The sequence below is a fragment of the Scardinius erythrophthalmus genome (assembly GCF_964197995.2).
Source record: "Scardinius erythrophthalmus genome assembly, chromosome: 24".
Taxonomy (NCBI): Eukaryota; Metazoa; Chordata; class Actinopteri; order Cypriniformes; family Leuciscidae; genus Scardinius; species Scardinius erythrophthalmus.
The window spans coordinates 5,322,079-5,339,940 of NC_138244.1; the positions used below are offsets into that span (position 1 = coordinate 5,322,079).

The 17,862-nt window shown below is 36.0% G+C and overlaps 1 protein-coding gene across 1 annotated transcript in view; it reads left to right on the forward strand.

The window, feature by feature from the left end:
* neo1b (neogenin 1b) overlaps positions 1 to 17,862 on the forward strand; it is a 128,315-nt gene that overhangs the window by 84,744 nt on the left and 25,709 nt on the right. Inside the window, exons 8-9 of the mRNA XM_081356789.1 lie at positions 12,356 to 12,578; positions 15,796 to 15,950. Coding sequence (XP_081212915.1) covers positions 12,356 to 12,578; positions 15,796 to 15,950 — 378 coding nt within the window. The remainder of the gene's footprint in view (positions 1 to 12,355; positions 12,579 to 15,795; positions 15,951 to 17,862) is intronic.

The following is a 17,862-nucleotide window of genomic DNA, read 5'->3' on the forward strand; positions in this document are numbered from 1 at the left end:
TTGCAGCCTGTCTCTAGTGGCCAGTCGATGAACTGCAGTTTAAGTCACTTCCCAAGAGAGAGACTGGAAGGTTGCCGCTCGGTTACTACAGTTTGCATGTTTCTTAGAATCTCTGGATGTTTTTACTGCATAGTTACTCAGGCTTCACAGGCGTACGCAGTGAATGAAGGCTTGAACACATGTTCTCACACGTCGGATAGAGGCGTAAATGACGCTGCATTGATTGGATGCTGGTGTGAGATCTGTTTGGCACCTGGCGCGGGTGTAGAGATCTCGCCGCTGAATGTTTAATTAACCGCGCCGCTTTATTAGACGCGTCTGCATACTCTTCATTTTCATGTTGCATCAGCTCCTCTTGACGGAGCCTTGCAGTGTGTGCGTGAATCTCGTTTAATAATGCCGGATTCTCCCGCTTTCCTGAGGTTTAGTTTGCAAACAGACACCAATGAACCACCAAATGAATTGCAATTGAAACCGTGTAGTGACACGTCGTTAATTACTGATCAGATTCCAGTAGAGGAAGTGGATTTAAGCTCTCATGGGAAGTGGTTGCTTAAGATTTCAGAAGTCTTAATTGTGATTAATATGAAGTGATTTTGGTCTAAAAAGATACATGTATTTTTCATGTATCAGAATATGCGTGTAAGTGATGCTTCAACTGTTTTTCCCCAGAGAATGATGGGAGATGTTGTTTGGTTGTGCTTAATCAGCTTTATTGCTTTTCTTTATCAACAGGACACAAAAGTGACTCATTTTAATCCTCCGGTAGCATTTATTATTTTGTTTGTATACGATTATCAAACATGATTTTTGTTTATTATAATTAACATTTAACCCTTAATTTTTTTTTATCATTTTGTAAAATATTTTAACAATTTTAATAATAATGTTACAATTATTCATAATTTTTTTAGTGTAGTATTTAATTGTATTATTGTTGTTGCTGCTGCTGCTGTTGTTGATGATTTAATTATTAGTTTCCAACAGTATTATACTAATTTTACAATAAACATCCTCAAGTTGAGTTTGGGGCGGGTCTATTTTTTTTAGTCAAGACTTGTTTGTTTTCCTCTGGTAATTACAACGTTGTGACCTTTATTGTTTTGCTTTGTTTGTGATCATCAAACATGATTTTTGTTTAATTTTATTTGTTCAAAGATATGCTGTAAAACCATAGACATAACAATCTTCTCAAGTAATTGTCCGAACTTCAGAGTAAAGCCCCACCGACTTCTGGTTTAAACCGAATACAGATACAAATATTTTTGAGATTGATACAGATAAAGATATTGGCTCGGCTGGTAGAGAGGTTGTGTTGTTTCCCATCAGCACCTCTTAGAAACAGGACCTCTTTATCATGACGAGGAGGAAGGAAAGAGGAAATTAAATCCTGATAAAGAAAAAGAAATGTCCACAGGGACGATCAGTCACGTTGGAGTTTAGCGGACAATTGGTGACAGCTGATTTCAGTGATTGAAGCATCACTCTCAGTTACTGATTATGTTTCTGTTGTGGTTTGGATTGGAGAAGGAAAAGGAAAAGTCGCCATTTGCTCTCCGTTTAATCTCTGTTGTTTAAGAGAAACTGTGTAATAAAAGCAGGCGTCAGGATGGAGTGAACCGCCGTGGCCTCGCGTCACTGTTTCTGATGTGCTTGTGTGTCTTTCCTCTGAACATTTGCTCTCAAACTCTCCAATTACACGAGAGCTTTGTTTTGATTGAAGAAATAATCCACTTCAGGACTCTTGCAAATCAGTCCAGGCCCTTGTGTTGATTTCCTGCGGTGCGTGTATATGATCCTTCACTACTCATTTGCATTGGAGGTTCTTAGAAAATAAACATTATGGGATGGTTTACCTAGAAATGAACATTATGTTATCATTTACTCACCCTCAAACGCCTTTCTTTCTTCCGCAAAAATCACAATGAAAGAATGAAAGTCAGTGGGGTCCAAAACAAGCCCATTGATTGGACAAGTGCTGACTGAAACTTAATATATATATATATATATATATATATATATATATATATATATATATATATATATATATATATATATAATTTCTAAATATTTTCTAATGGCAGATGAGAATAAGTTGGGAAATATAATATAAGTGGGAAATATTCCTTAAGTTCTATGGTTGATATATCCATGTGGCTGTTACCAGATCTATTAAAAATTAATTAAAAATAATTATTAAAAATAAATGTTAACCAATAATAATAATATCTTATTATTGTTATTATAAAATGTATAATTTTATTGTAAATTGTATTAATAAAATGAATGTTAAATTAATTAAATTTAGGTTTCATGATGTTTGAGTGAATGATGGCAGAATATTAATCTCAGATGATATTGCACAGATTTCATATTTACAGATATGTCACTCACTGCGAGTGTGAACACTGGCTTTACGAGCATCGGTGATGAAACACCTTTTTTTCCTCATCTCCGTTCCTCCATTACAGGACATAATGCCAGTACATGATCTCTCTCTCTCCAGCTGTAATTGTGTGTCTGTGTGTAATGAGATCTGCTGGCATACTGTGGATTACATTCCGTTAAACATGTTGATGTCATGCATTACTCGGAGTATGATGGTAGGGGTGGGCAGCACCACCAAAATCCTCTCAGTATCACAAGATAAAGTCATTTTTGCTGAAAATCCAATTTTGCATTTTTTTTGCATTAAAAACCATGTAGTAATGCTTATTTTTGGATGATTCAGTCAATGAAATACTTTACAAATGAAAGGCATTTTATTTATTCAATAATGGAACCTGATATATTTTTATATCTTGAGAAATTGGAACGCAAACCCTTCGATAAAACCTTATTTGCATTTAAATGATAATGCATTTAAATTATAAATATGCAATATCACATTCCTGAGCGAGTCCCTAAATGCAACTGTTACAATTTTTTTTTTATAGAAATTATAATTAATTTGTTTCATTTATTTAATTTATTAGTTTTATAATAATTTTTTGCTGTTATTATTATTATTACAATTATTTATTTTTTTATGTTCATGAGTCAGTTTCAGTCTCTAGATGCACACATCACAAAAACATGATTTTATTTATTTTTAATTAAATTTTTTTTAAAATTTTTAAAATTTAAATAATTCAACCCTTTTTAATTAATATTTTTGTATTAAAATTTTATATTTATTATTAATTTACATTTATTATTCTGCGTGCCACCGTTTTGAATTTGAATTATAAAATTTAAATAATTCAATCCTTTCTTTTTAATTAATATATTTTTGTAATAAAATTGTATAATTATTATTAATTTACATTTATTATTCTGCGTGCCACTGTTTTGAACCTCTGACATCAAGGGTCTAAATGCAGCAGTTACAAAAACATTTTCATTTTATTTCATTTTTATTTCTCCAATAGCCTTGTAAATGTATCTACCACAAAATACTTCTTGACACATTTCTCCCGTCACACACTCCGCACCGTCCTACATGATGGGAATGAAGAGATATTTAGGCCCTGAAGCTCGTCACCATGTACCATTTAAAGTTGTTCCCATCTAGACCTGTTGTGTGTGATTATGAGCGTCTTTACCGCGGTGAAGCCCTCATCTGACAAGCCTCTTGATTGGGATGTGATTTCTGCAGCGTCGGCCCTCTGGAGGTCTGCGGCTTTGGTTCTGCTGAGGTTCAAACTCAAATGATGAGCAATCAGATGTTATTGGATTGTGTGAATGGCTATTGATGAGCTGGCCAGGGTTCCTGTCAGGCGGTCGGGTTTTCCTGGCGGCAAACGTAGGGCGGATGAAGAGAGAGAATGCGAGCTAGTGGAAGAAAAATGTTGTTGTTTTTTACCCCTGCTGTGCGATTTGTACGATCCTAAACGCCTCCATTCAGGAAGCTTTCTCTGTGTGCTTATAGGCCTTCTGGGCCTCGACGGGAAGAGCCACACGCGTTTCGCCCGCTTTCGCTCTCCACCCATCTAATGAAAACACGATTCCATAAATAACAGGACAGATATAAGTAAAGGTGTGAAACGTTCCTGTTTCCTGAGCGGCGTGCCGTACTCAGTCTTCCTGTGGGATTGAGGTTACACAAACAGACCCGTCAGGTGTGATCCAGTCTGTTTTGTAGTCAGCAATCAACTTTTATATATATATATATATATATAGCACAATAAAAGCAACAGTAGTTGGCCATTGTGCGGTACAACAGGACAAATATCTTTAAAAAAAATCAAGAAAGACCACAAAATAAATGATAAAAGGAGTTTACATCAAAAAGCCTGTGAACAGAGGTAGGTTTTTAACTTGGATTTATAAACAGACTCTGTGGATATAATCTTAGGAATAGAGGAAGACTATTCCACAATTTTGGACGTTTACCCCTCGTCTAAAGTCTAGATCTCGGAAACATCAGCAGTCTTTGTTGAGATGACCTTAATGATCTTGAAGAGTCATTTAATTTCAAAAGATCAGAGAGATATTTTGGAGCTAAATCCATTCATGGCTTCAAAATTATTGGGGAAAAGTCTGGCTGCTGCATTCACCATCTGAAGACGACTAACATTGCATTGACTCATTCCAATATAAACAGAATTACAAGAGTCAAGTCTAGATGAAACGAACAAAAGGATCACTCTCTCAAACTCCGCAAATGTTAAAAAACATTTAGGCTCAATCCCAATTCTATTTTATACCCCTTCGCCTACCCCTTACCCTTGCCCCTTGAAACAGAGTGGCAAGGCGTGGGGTGAAAATATTCCCCTAAGAAATGGGACACCACTACTACACCGTTACACGTCATTATACATCGTCGCTAGCACCTACGTCACGGGAGATGCATAGCAGACATACGGTAAAAGATAAGCCAATTCCCTGCCGCAATTACATTTACCATTTACCAGACATGAAAATGTTGCGGGACTATCATTAGTGAACTTTAGTGATTTTTTTTTTTTTTTTTTTAACAAACGTTTCTTTGAAGAACATGACTGTAAATATGAACACAAGATTGAATGTAACATAAGCAAATGATTATTTGTCGTTAAAATACTTATTAATGCCCAAAATTCTTACATTTATGGGTCTCCTTTTTCGCTTGGGCAGCCATGTTGCCTCTCTAGCCGGTGTATGCAGGGACATTTCTCATTTTAAGTGTGGTCCCGAAAAATCTTCGTTTGAAGGGCTATCTGGCCCTTCCACCTACCTCTACCCCTCCTACCAAAAGAGAATCGAGACAACCCTATCCCTTAATGTGAATGCGTAAAACAGAGGGGTAGGGGAAATTAAAGGGGGAAGGGGTAGAATTGGGATCGGGCCTTAGACTTAGATTATAATCTTAATTGGGAAAATAAATAGATTTAACTACAGCATTTATCTGGTTATCGAATTTAAGAGCAGAATCAATTAATAACACCCAAGTTGTTCACAGAGTGTTTTGCATAGTCATCAAGAGTTTTATAGAGGTATAAAGTGCTTGAAGAACCACTGGTGTGGTTGACGAGGTAAAATAACAATAAAAGACGCCCAGAGACTTAGCAAGTTTGGTAAAAGACAAAAACTGGAGTTTTCTGGGTTGTTTCCTGAAGGTTTCTTACTCCACCCTCAAGTCTTGAGTTATAAACTCAAGTATAAGTGTAAACACCAATCACAGTGATGCTTGACTTGGTAAACACCACTAATGAATTGTCTGGATAACTTGGTTTGGTTGTAGCAGCAGTTCGTGACTGCGCTGAGAAAACATTCTGGTGAAATTATCCCGATCTTTCATCTCAATAAGCAGACGTCTGAGGAGCGCTGAAGATCAAGGCTCGGAGCGTTCTCCTCTGGAAGTGAGACGAGTGTGTCGGGTTTGTAACCTTTGTAGTGCCAGCCTCTCTGTGCACGACGCCATCTGATCTTCAGAGGAAACATTTTAATGCCATTTTCATATCAACATCACACATCATATCAACTTCAGCCATCACATCACTCCTCTTTTATCTTCCTCACCTCTCATTTATTAGCCTTTCTTTTCAACGATTTTCAGGAATGATCAGAGCCGGTTCTAGACATTAGGAGGCCCTAGGCAAAATTCATGTTGGAGGCCCCCCACCCCCAATAAAAAAACACTTGAAACAAATATGATTCCTAACCTTTTTATTTATACAACATTTAATTTTAAAAGCAGTATATTTTTACTTACACAGTACATAAGTTTGGACACATTACTATTTTTAATGTTTTTGAAAGAAGTCTCTTATGCTCATCAAGCCTGGATTTATTTGATCAAAAAAACAGAAAAATAATAAAGTGAAATATTATTAAAATTTAAAATAATGGTTTTCTATTTTACTATACTTTATATTTCTGTGATGCAAAGCTGAATTTAGTGCCACGTGATCATTCTGATTTATTATCAAATGTTAGAAATGGTGCTTAATATTTATTTTATAACCTGTGATACTTTTTTTCAGGATTTTTGATTATTAAAGAGTTGTTTTAAAAAAGTCTTCACTATCACTTTTTATATATTTAACACATATATTTTTTTTTCTGTATTTTTGATCAAATAAATGCAGGCTTGTAGAGCATAATAATAAACTTCTTTCAAAAACATTAAAAATAGTAATGGGTCCAGACTTTTACCGGTACTGTACATATTAATCAAACTTTATCTACGGTAATCTCTTTTTTGTTTAATGAAGATGTTATTGTTGTTGTTGTTATTTTGCTGTTTTATTCAATTTATTCACAGTTCCAGAATCCCACTTCAGTAGATGAGCATAAGTGCTTTTATATTGCATTGCTACCTTAAATATGCTATACACAAATCAAGTGGAAGAGAAAGACACGATCGCTACTGAGCAGAAAAAAATATATAAAGTGAAATTATTGGCGTAATGTCAGGAATCTAATCATCAGCAGAATTTAGAAGATAGACCCATATATATGAGATCCTTTAGACTATTTGAAACATTTAAAAATGTTGTAGTGTGTTGGCTTTTTAACTTAGAATACAGACGTCTTGTCTTTTAATTTTGTAGCTTTTTTACTAGTCAGCTCCCGACGCGATGTTATTCATTGTACGCGCAAATTCAAAGCGTCGCGTCTGGGCACGTTAATGACGCTCGCGCTCTTTTAAACTCGTAATAAAGCGGTGAATGATTTTTCTAGAAATGACGCTGATCTACAGTACAAGTTTATATTTAGAATACATTGCAATCACTCCAAAATAGATGACGACAACTCTCACACCTGCATTATGAGCTGTGCTTCTTTGTGTGCTTATTAGGCTTTAGCCTCGCAGCATCTGATGGATGCGTTCGTTACACATACTTTCAGATGCCGGCACACATTAATTGGTTTAACTGCAGTAATGTAACAGTCTATGGTTAAGATAAACATCGTCACTATTTATAGTGAATTAATAAATATTGAAATAAATTGTAGATAGGACATTTGTACTTTTTTTTTTTTTTTTTTGTCCCTCTGTCTGGGCCCCATCCCGCCAATCGGGCCCTAGGCACGTGCCTAGTTTGCCTTTGCGTTAATCCGGCTCTGGGAATGATGCACTGCGGTCCTGACACTGTGTGTTTTGGGTTTTAGATATAACATGAAATGTCTTTATTACAACATACAGAATATTTCTCTGTATTTTTTTATATATATACATGGTATGTATATATATTAGGGCTGTCAAGTGATAATTTTTTTATTTATTTAATTAATTACACTATGTGGCAATTACTTAATCTAATTAATCTCAAATTAATTAATTAAATTGCCCCCAAAAGTCATTATTGTGTTAAATAAGAAAATAAATAAATTGACATTACAAGAAGTAGCTTTAGAAAATAAATATTGTATTTGATTCAACATAGAATTGATTAATATCTTATAATGGTTATTGGAGAAATTTCAATATTAATATTTATTAACATAAACTTTTAGGCTTCAACAGCCATGAGGGCGAGTAATTGATGACAGAATTTTCATTTTGGGGTGAACTTTACGTTTAGTGGGTTATTTATTAAAGCTCCAATATGTAGGAATTTTGTAATAAAATTTCCGAAAATAACTTGCACAGTGTGATATATTTCCTCCAGTTGTGTACTTAAAATATCTCAAAAGTCTCCAAAGATTTTTTATTTCAGAGAAATTCCGATTTTAAATAACTGGCCGTCCCGGAAAAGAAATGTCGCGCCTCAGTGACGTAATGTCCGCTCTATCCCTTTTTCCGGTGTGGACCATGTGATAGGATATTCCACCACACCGGATTTTTTTTTTTTTTACAACAACTTTATTGAGGTTTTTTTTCTTATCACAATAAACAATACAGACGTCTGACAAAGAATAAAATTTAATAAAATAAAAAATATGACCCACCACACCGGAATATCGCATGGTCAAATGCGGAAGTGGTGGTTATAGCGTTATAGCCATAGACTGTATGGTTATAGCTGTTATGGATCACGAACTCTTTATTGAAGTGCCAACAAAACGAAAGCGTCCATATTCGGATACACGCGGAGTCGCGGACTGTGTGACAAACGGAGGAATAAAACCCGGATAAATATCGGCAGGCGTTTTCGAGATGGAGAGAGCTGCGCGTCAATCTTGGACTTGACAGAGACTCTCTCGCGAGTGTATTGAGACAGGTAAGACATGCAACTGTCAATAATAGCACGTATAAACAAAGTTATATTGCTCTTTGTACTTTGGTAAGGCTTTTTATCACGTGTGGTGACCGAGATTATGGCAGTACAATTAAATACAATCGGATATGATGTTAAAAAATATATTTAGTCATTACTTGCAAATGTTCGTTCAAATTTACTTTTAGATATTGGTTTGAACACGTTAAACAACACGGCATTAACCATAAAAACGTAAAACTGCACAACGTTAACCAAATAAATCATTTGACAAATAGCTGTATGTTGTAACGGGATAATATAGCATACCATTTCACGTTCCTTGCAGTTCATTAATTATGATGACATAAAATAATACGATCAGACATACAGGTAATACAAAAACGAATGAATTACCTCATCCGTGATCATGATTCATTAATTCCATGTAGATATATCGCTAGATGGTGAAAACGCATTAAATATCTCCCATCGTCACCTCCTTCATAGCGTCATCAAGCTTCGCCTTTGTTATTGTTGGAAACTGCGCCCTCTTGTGGTCAAATACCAAAGTCGCATACTGGAGCTTTAATATGGAAAAATTAAAATAAAAAAATTTAATGAAATGATACTAAGGGCCCTATTTTAACGGTCTGAAACGCAAATATCAAGCGCGAAACGCAAGTAACTTTGTGGGCAGATCTCTAAAATGCAAATCTAAAATGTGTTGGTCTGAAGTAGCTACATTACTCATAGGTGTGGTTTGGGCGTAACGTGAAATAAACCAATCAGAGAGTCATCTCATATTCCCTTTAAGAGCAGACGCACTTGTTCCATGGCGGATTGCTATTATAACGGCGGATTTGCCAGACACACGCCAGGAGCGGTTCACAGCCGAGGAGACCGACGTTCTCGTCAGGGCCGTAAAACACAGAGAAGTGACATTGGGGATGGAGAAACACACCCAAATTAGCTTCGGTTAAACAGGCGTATAAAAATTTGGGTAAATGTGTAAGCTAGGTTTATGCCTATTTTTTCACATCTTAATGGACACAACAATGATTTCCCTCGTGTGGTAATATTTTTCCTTGTAAAAATGTATGGTTTTCTAAAAATGAAAACTGCTGCGTCTGTGTGTAGATGAGATAAGCAAAGTGTATGCGCGTGTGCACACGCTACATTGATTATGGCCAAGTATGCGCCCTTAAAATAGCATATGTGAATAATATGCGCAACGCGCCACAGACTTTAGACTAGGTTTTGAATGAACAATGGCAATGAACGAGTCATTGATTCATTGGTTCACCCGATTGATTCGCTCAAACTAGTCATTCTGTTGCCCTGGTTCATGTTCATCACATCATGTGTGTTAAATGCGTTAAACACACATGCAAGTTAATATTGCTGTATATTACTTTGTGGTTTTATATCAGTAATATAAATGCAAATGATCAAAAAAATGCAAACTAGAATTTTTAGTTCTTTTAATTAAACATTATGACTCTATTTGGGCTTCTTTTAATTTTTTTTCAGAGCAGATACATAAACAGCAAGCTCTATATTACACATCATCAAACGGCTGGAAATATAGAGATGTAATGTTTAGCGCTCCGCCATGCATACTGAATGAGAGGTACTGAACTTCAAACCCAAGTTTCCCAGCATCCATTTTTGATCCTACTTCGATTGAACCAACACCCTCGGGTCTGCCTCCGATTTCTATTTCTGTTTTATTTCAGTGTATTTTTGGTGCATATCTAATAATGATAATAATATCCCAAGGTTCCTCCTGTGCTTGATGTCATTTCCTGACTTAAGATCTTCCCTTTGAAGGGCAGCGTGAGCGGTTCCCCCCAGCTGTGAAGAGATTAGGCTGTTAAATAAATAAATAAAGATATTAATGTAGCAGGATAAAGTCATAAAGTTGCAGTCATTTTCATCAAGTCCCATGCAGCCATTGTTTTCATCATCAGGGGTCATTCATGACGTTTTATGTTCATCCATTAAGTCAAGTCATTTATATAGCGCTTTTAACTATATACATTGTTTCAAAGCAGCTTTACAGTGATAAGAGGAAATTACAGTAACAGAGATTGTTTAGGCTTTACAGCAGTTCTAGAATAAAGTTATTGTCCAGCTAAAGTTAGTTTTGACTGAATCACTTCCGTCACAAAGATCATTAGTTATTAACTTAGGGACCGCTAACACAACGCCGTTCTCACAGAAAACCCTTAACGAGCTCCGGCCCGCTCATTTGCACAAAACTCGGCTTGAGAACGCAAACCTTGAAAAAGTTTCCAAGATGCAGTGTTAAATAAGTTTGGAAAAAAGTTATCTCCGCACAAACTTATCTGATCAGTCTTATCAGGAGTCTTATCTGTCCTCATGCTGAGTCAGGAATCTCAGGATAGGATCGGGAAGCTCACGAGTTTGGCTGCTCACGTCTCCAGCTGGTCTCTGATGCCCGTTTCTGTGCCAGACACTGCAGACTGACACACACCTCGCCCACACACACACACGCGCATTTATTCGGGCGCTGAAAGGGTGTCACTCACACCTGAGAGTGAAGCCCGGACACAAGCTGTGAGGGGGACGAACTTTCATTGTGCTCTATTCTGTTTTGCTCTACTCTATTCTCATATTTCCATCAAGAGTTGTTGTTTGTCTTGAAGGTTTCTCCTCATTGGTGCACTGGGCTGGTTTGCTGCAAACAAGTCTAATGAATAAACGCCTTTTTTTTCAGTTTCACATGAATCTTTTTCCAATCCGCACTTCCTCTTAGAGCCGATTGGCCGATCACACAGGATTCAGTGTTACATGGCCTTGCTAATGTCTTTGTGTTGGAAGTCGGAGTTGTTGAGCGACATTTGGCGAGAATTGTGTTCCCTAAAGCAAGACTCATCCCCAGGATTGACATTTTTCAAAGAATATTTTAAATAATATTGAATACTAGAAATGGATTAGTAATTGATTAGTATGGATTAGTAATAATCAAAAAAATTATTTACATAGATTATGATATAGTTTAGTATTAATAGTATTAACATTTGTGTGTGTGCATATTATAAGTGTATATATTTATAATATTATTTTTGTTTAATTTTTTTTTCCAAAATTCTGAAACCACTAGTAAAACTGTTCTTATTTTGCATTTTTATTTATTTCATTCTTTTTTCCATTACAAATTATACTAGTTGTATTATATTTTGATATTATATAATATATGTATTTATTTTTACACGTATGATTGACTGTATATTTATAGCTATATATAATAGAATATATTTGTTTACGCACGCAGATATAGATAGATGGACGGATTATTCTTCTGCAGTAAATAATCCCTGCACATCACCAACAGATTCCTCTGATTTGCATCCATGACACTTTTGTAAAATGTGCTATTTTTATCTACTTGAGATGTAGTCATCAGTGTGTTTTAATTGCAGGGACAGATGTGAAAGAGTAATTAACATTGTGCTTCTGATATGAATGTTAATGCTATGCCTTCCCCTCAGTGTTCGTAACATGCTGCATGTTTAGCCTGGCGTCGAGCCTCCATCTCCTGCTCTGTCTCATAGTAAAGTTGCCGTTTCGTTTTAATTTTATGTCATTGTAGTTGTCTTTTCTTTTACGTCAATTATTTTATGTTCTTTTCTTTTTCTTTTTTCCTCGCCCTCCCCCTCCCCCTCCTCTTTATCTATAATTTACCCCCCATGTTGCCCCTCCCATCACAATCACCCTCCAAGACGTTGCCCTTCCTTCTACTGTCCCTTCATTGACCGATGCCACTACTGACCATGTAGCGTCCAGTCCTGCCGAGCGCAACGGTCCCGCTCCTTCCGCCCCGCGTGATGTTGTGGCGTCGCTGGTGTCCACTCGCTTCATCAAGCTGACCTGGCGTCTACCTGCCGAACCGCACGGGGACAACATCACCTACTCTGTGTTCTACAGTCTGGACGGCACTAACAGGTGAAGTCAAGTCAAAGACAAGTCACAGTGTATTTCTATAGCACATTTAAAAGCATCAGAGTTGCACCAAAAAGTGCTGTACAATAAAACATTGAGCTTATAAAAAAAGAAAGCATAAAAAGAAAGCATGCAGCATACAAAATATAAATGCATTAAACAAAATACAATAAAAAGTAAAAATAAAAACCTTTAACTTGTCTAATCTAATCAAAAGCCTGAGAGAACAAATAATATTTAAGACCCGATTTAAAACCTCACATTTAAGGGCGGACTGTTTTTAGGTTAAAGATGCTGAAAGATGTAAATAGCGGTTTATGTGGGCCACCTCTGCTGGTTGTTAAAGGGGTGGTTGATTATGATTTGACTTTTCTAACTTTAGTTAGTGTGTAATGTTGCTGTTTGAGCATAAACAACATCTGCAAAGTTACAACGCTCAAAGTTCAAAGCAAAGGGAGATATTTGCTTTTAAAGAAATCGCTTTTTAAGGACTACAACAAACAGCTGGTAGAGACTACAATGAGCTTCCTCCTGGGTTAGCGGCACCACCAACCCTAAAATTTACATAAACCCCGCCCCCGGGAACATGCGGTCCATGTTGAGAAGAGGAAGAGTTGTTGTAGTCGAGCACATTTGTGAGTTTGCTCAAGCTGTCGCATCCGTCTTTTCACGTGCAATACAGTACGTAATACAAATGCAATAGCATGTCACTCTGTGTGCTAGGGCTGCTCGATTATGGAAAAAATCATAAACACGATTATTTTGTTCAGTATTGAAATCACGATTATGTAACACGATTATTTCACATGACTTTGGGAATGTGTTGCATTTATTAAAAAGACACGGTAACACTTTACAATAATGTTAATTAGTTAACATTAGTTAATGTATTAACTAACATGAACTAACAATGAGAAATACATTTGTTACAGTATTTATTAATCTTTTTTAATGTTAGTTAATAAAAATACAGCTGTTCATTGTTTGTTCATGTTAGTTCACAGTGCATTAATTAATGTTAACAAATACAATCTTTCATTTTAATAACGTATTAGTAAATGGTGAAATTAATATTAACTAAGATTAATAAATGCTGTAGAAGTATTGTTCATTATTAGTTAATGTTAACTAAGGTAGTTAACTAATGCTAATTTGTAAAGTGTTACCAAAGACACCTTTCAACAATTCTTAAAAAAATCGAAATTTGAACATTTATTGTACTTTTTGAACTATTAAAATAAATATAACAACAGATAATACTTCAATGAGTATTTTAATAATTCCCGCAGGGCTACCACTTATAATGCGGGAGTTCCCCCGCAAACATTGACTCACTTTAGCCTGTAGTTTGTATGAGTATCCTAAATGAATCCACACAGATTATAAAATCAAATCAATCATTTTAAAACTTTCTCCAAGACGCAATTTCACAAACCGCGCGAGTGTTCAACGGTGCTGCGTCCTCTCTCTCTCTGTCTCTCTCTCTGAATGTGTTGGACAAGGCAAGCGTCGAAACTACACTCTCGAGTCGGGACATGACAGAATTGTCAGTTGCACAATCGGGCCAGCTTTGCATCGTAACTAAAGTTTATCATTTTCACTTCTTTTTAAGTCTTATCAGTTTAAACATTCGAGCTGAGAGAGTTTATGGCATCGGGAGGGGCGGATGTGCGCGTGCGCGCGTCATTCAGAACACAAGACAAAATTAGAGCGTTCTTTCAAAACAGAATATGGCAAAATAATCGTTTTTACTCGATTGTACTATTTTGGTAATCGTTGGGACCCAAAATCGAAATCGAAATCGAAATTCAATTAATTGCACAGCCCTACTGTGTGCATCTTACAACAGTTCCCACACGGGCGATTTTATAGATTATTATGACAGAATATGCTAATTAAAGATAGTTAACTCCACATCAGCAACATAAATTCATCAACTAACCATTCAGAAATGTCCTGTTGCTTCTACATTGTCACTTCTTCTTGAGTCTCTCCATCATTGTCCGACTCCAGTTTAAACATAAAAGGCAGAACAGTTTCTAATATTTTAGTGCTTGTCTGTGAGCTGCTAATCGGAGCTGCTAACACACACACACACACACACACACACACACAAAAGCTCTTGAAGCTCCGCCCTCTGTGCTGGGAGCAGCAGCTCATTTGCATTTAAAGGGACACAAACGAAACAACGCGTTTTTACTGACCCTCAAAAGGGGACAATTTTAACATGCTGTATAAAATTATCTATATAGTATTTTGAGCTAAAACTTCACGCACACACTGAGAGAACAGAGACTTATTTTACATGTAAAAAGGGGCATTATACCACCCCTTTAAAGGAACAGGATACACAAATTGTAACTGATAATATTTTGAATAGCATACTTCACATACTTATTCTGCAGTATTCACAAAGATGCAAGCAAACGTTTAGGATTTTGGAGTACTGATGGTTAAATTAATCGACCACTTATCTAAATATTTGATGAGATGCGTCCTTATCAGTGTATATTCTGTGTGCAGAATGAGAATTTTCTGAAAAAAGAAAAAAAATACATGGATGAACTATTAGAAATGACTAAATAAGTTGTATACAACCAAATATATAAGCTTGTTTGTTTGTACACACACACATATATATATATATATATATATATATATATATATATATATATATATATATATATTATCTTAACTAAATGAAATTTAAGTTAAGTTGAAGCACAAAAATTACTAACTGGAAATAAAACTAAAACTCAAATAAAAAAATATTTTTAATTTTTTTAAATAAAAAAATAATAATGACAAATTACTATAAATTATACTAAAATGAAAACTGAATATGTAAAAATGAAAGCTATTTCAAAATACTAATAAAAGTACTGGTGACCTAGACACTTTTTAGCCAAATTCTAGTCGGATTATTTGATTAAGATGATTAAATTTAATTATCTAACCATCAACCTATACTATAAACAAAGTTAGCTTTGATCATATACTGTATATAATTTTGCTTGGCAAGAATATCTTCAAACTGTTTCTGTAGAAGATTGAGAATCAAACTCATACTTGCATTGCATAATGAATTGCATTCTGACACATTTCGGTTCAAGTCGACACAAAATCAGAATAGAAACCTATGCGTTCCCGTACTTTGACTAGCATGTCTCAGTCCTCTAAACACAGCTCATATCTCATATCACTGTGGTTTTGCTCACAGGGAGCGTGTGGAGAACACCAGCGGACCGGGAGAGATGCAGGTCACCATTCAGAACCTCGTCCCCGACACCAAGTACACGTTTCGGGTGGTCGCGTCCAACGCTAACGGCCCGGGCGAGAGTTCTGCCCCGCTTACGGTGGCCACCCAGCTGGAGGGTAAAACATCAACACACACATGTACACACTTCAAGCACAGGTTTGACCACCGGCCAGGTCTGAGGTTTCTCTTTCTACACCTCTCGCACGCCCACACTAGTCCTGTTTGTGCGTGTCCAAACCTACCGCCCGCTTGTTTACAGGAAGGAGTTGATCTGGGACTCGCTGCTTGTCTTGAGGTTTCTTCACAGACAGGCTCTTTCTGTGTGAACTTTGCTGTACAGGCTGGCACTCCTGAAGGAGTGTGGAATTGTACACAGCGTCTGTCAGAATGGTTTTCATGGATACAGGGACCAGTGTTAATGAGACGAGAGGTATGGTCGGAGCTGTCAGGAAAGCTGATCTCACGGGATGAAAGGAGACTGTTGCTTCTGGTGTGTGTCCACGGTCGAGTGTAAACACCAACGGCCTGACGTGCACACATACACAAAAGGAGAAAGAAACTGCATCCCAGCTTGTATGATATCTAACATTTAGTATGTGAGATCAGCATTGTGCATCCAGAATCAAATAGTAGGGATGCGCTGAAATGAAAACTTTTGTCGATACCGATAATTCTTTGTACTTGAAAGCCGATATCCGATATATTGTCCGATAAATCTAAATCCAAATTTTACATTTATGCATTTGGCAGATGCTTTAATCCAAAGCGACTTACATTGCATTTCAAGGTATGCATTTACATTCTTATCAGTTCTTGCTTTCTCTGGGAATCGAACCCATGAGCTTGGTGTTGCAAGCACCAACGCTCTACTGTTTGAGCTACAGGAAAGTCTCACCATTAAAAGCCATGACCCAAACACACAATTATGATGTTCTCATTATAATGTTATGTATCTTATATGACAGACTTGCGCTGCACATGTTGCACTGAACTGGATTTTCCTTTTTGGAGTGATTTCAATCATATTTCAAGCAATTCAAAGCCATCATGTTGATCAGTGCGCATCTGAAGTGTCTCAGCTGAAGGAAATAATACATTATTTATCGGCTTTAATACATCGGACAAATTTTCTTTTCAGGCCAATAACGGTAACATTTAAAATGAACAAATTTAGGTCGATATATCATGCATCCCTATAAAATAGTGCCTGGATGGTGCATTACTTTTTGGTGGATTTTCATAGTTTGTCAATTCATGCTAATATTGCCCACAACCCCTGGCAACACCCTGACAACATGTTTTGTCTTAAGTTGCATGATTTTCCATGTTGTTCTGATCAAAAACATTACTTTTTTTTCGTCTCCTTTAAAATCACCTGCCAAATAACAACAAATCAAGTTCCAATCCATTTCTGATGGATTAATTGCCAACCTCCATTTTTTGTTTCTTGTTAATAAAATATACAATTCGCAAATACACTACTGTTCAAAGGTTTGAGGTCAGTATGATTTTTTTTTATTATTAATTCTTTTATTTCAAATAAACACTGTTCTTTTGAACTTTTTATTCATCAAAGAAACCTGAAAAAAAAATCGGTTTCCATAAAATATGTTTTCAACATTGATAATAATCATGAAAGTTTTTTGAGCATCAAATCATCATATTAGAATGATTTCTGAAGGATCATGTGACACTGAAGACTGGAGTAATGATGCTGAAAATACAGCTTTGATCACTGGAAAAATTTTTATTTTAAAATATGCTCTTTTAAATTGAAATAATATTTCACAGTTTTTACTGCATTTTTGATCAAATAAATTCAGCCTTGTTGAGCAGAAACGACTTCTTTCAAAAACATTAACAAAACTTATTCTTATCTTATTTTTATTTCCTATAAAGCATCTACTCTTAATAACATAACATATTTAATATATAAAAAGGGGTCTTTATCAGGACAATTTCTGATACTATATTCTCAACCCGTAACAAATAAAGTACTTTGAGTGTGCAGATGAAGTTGGGATTCAT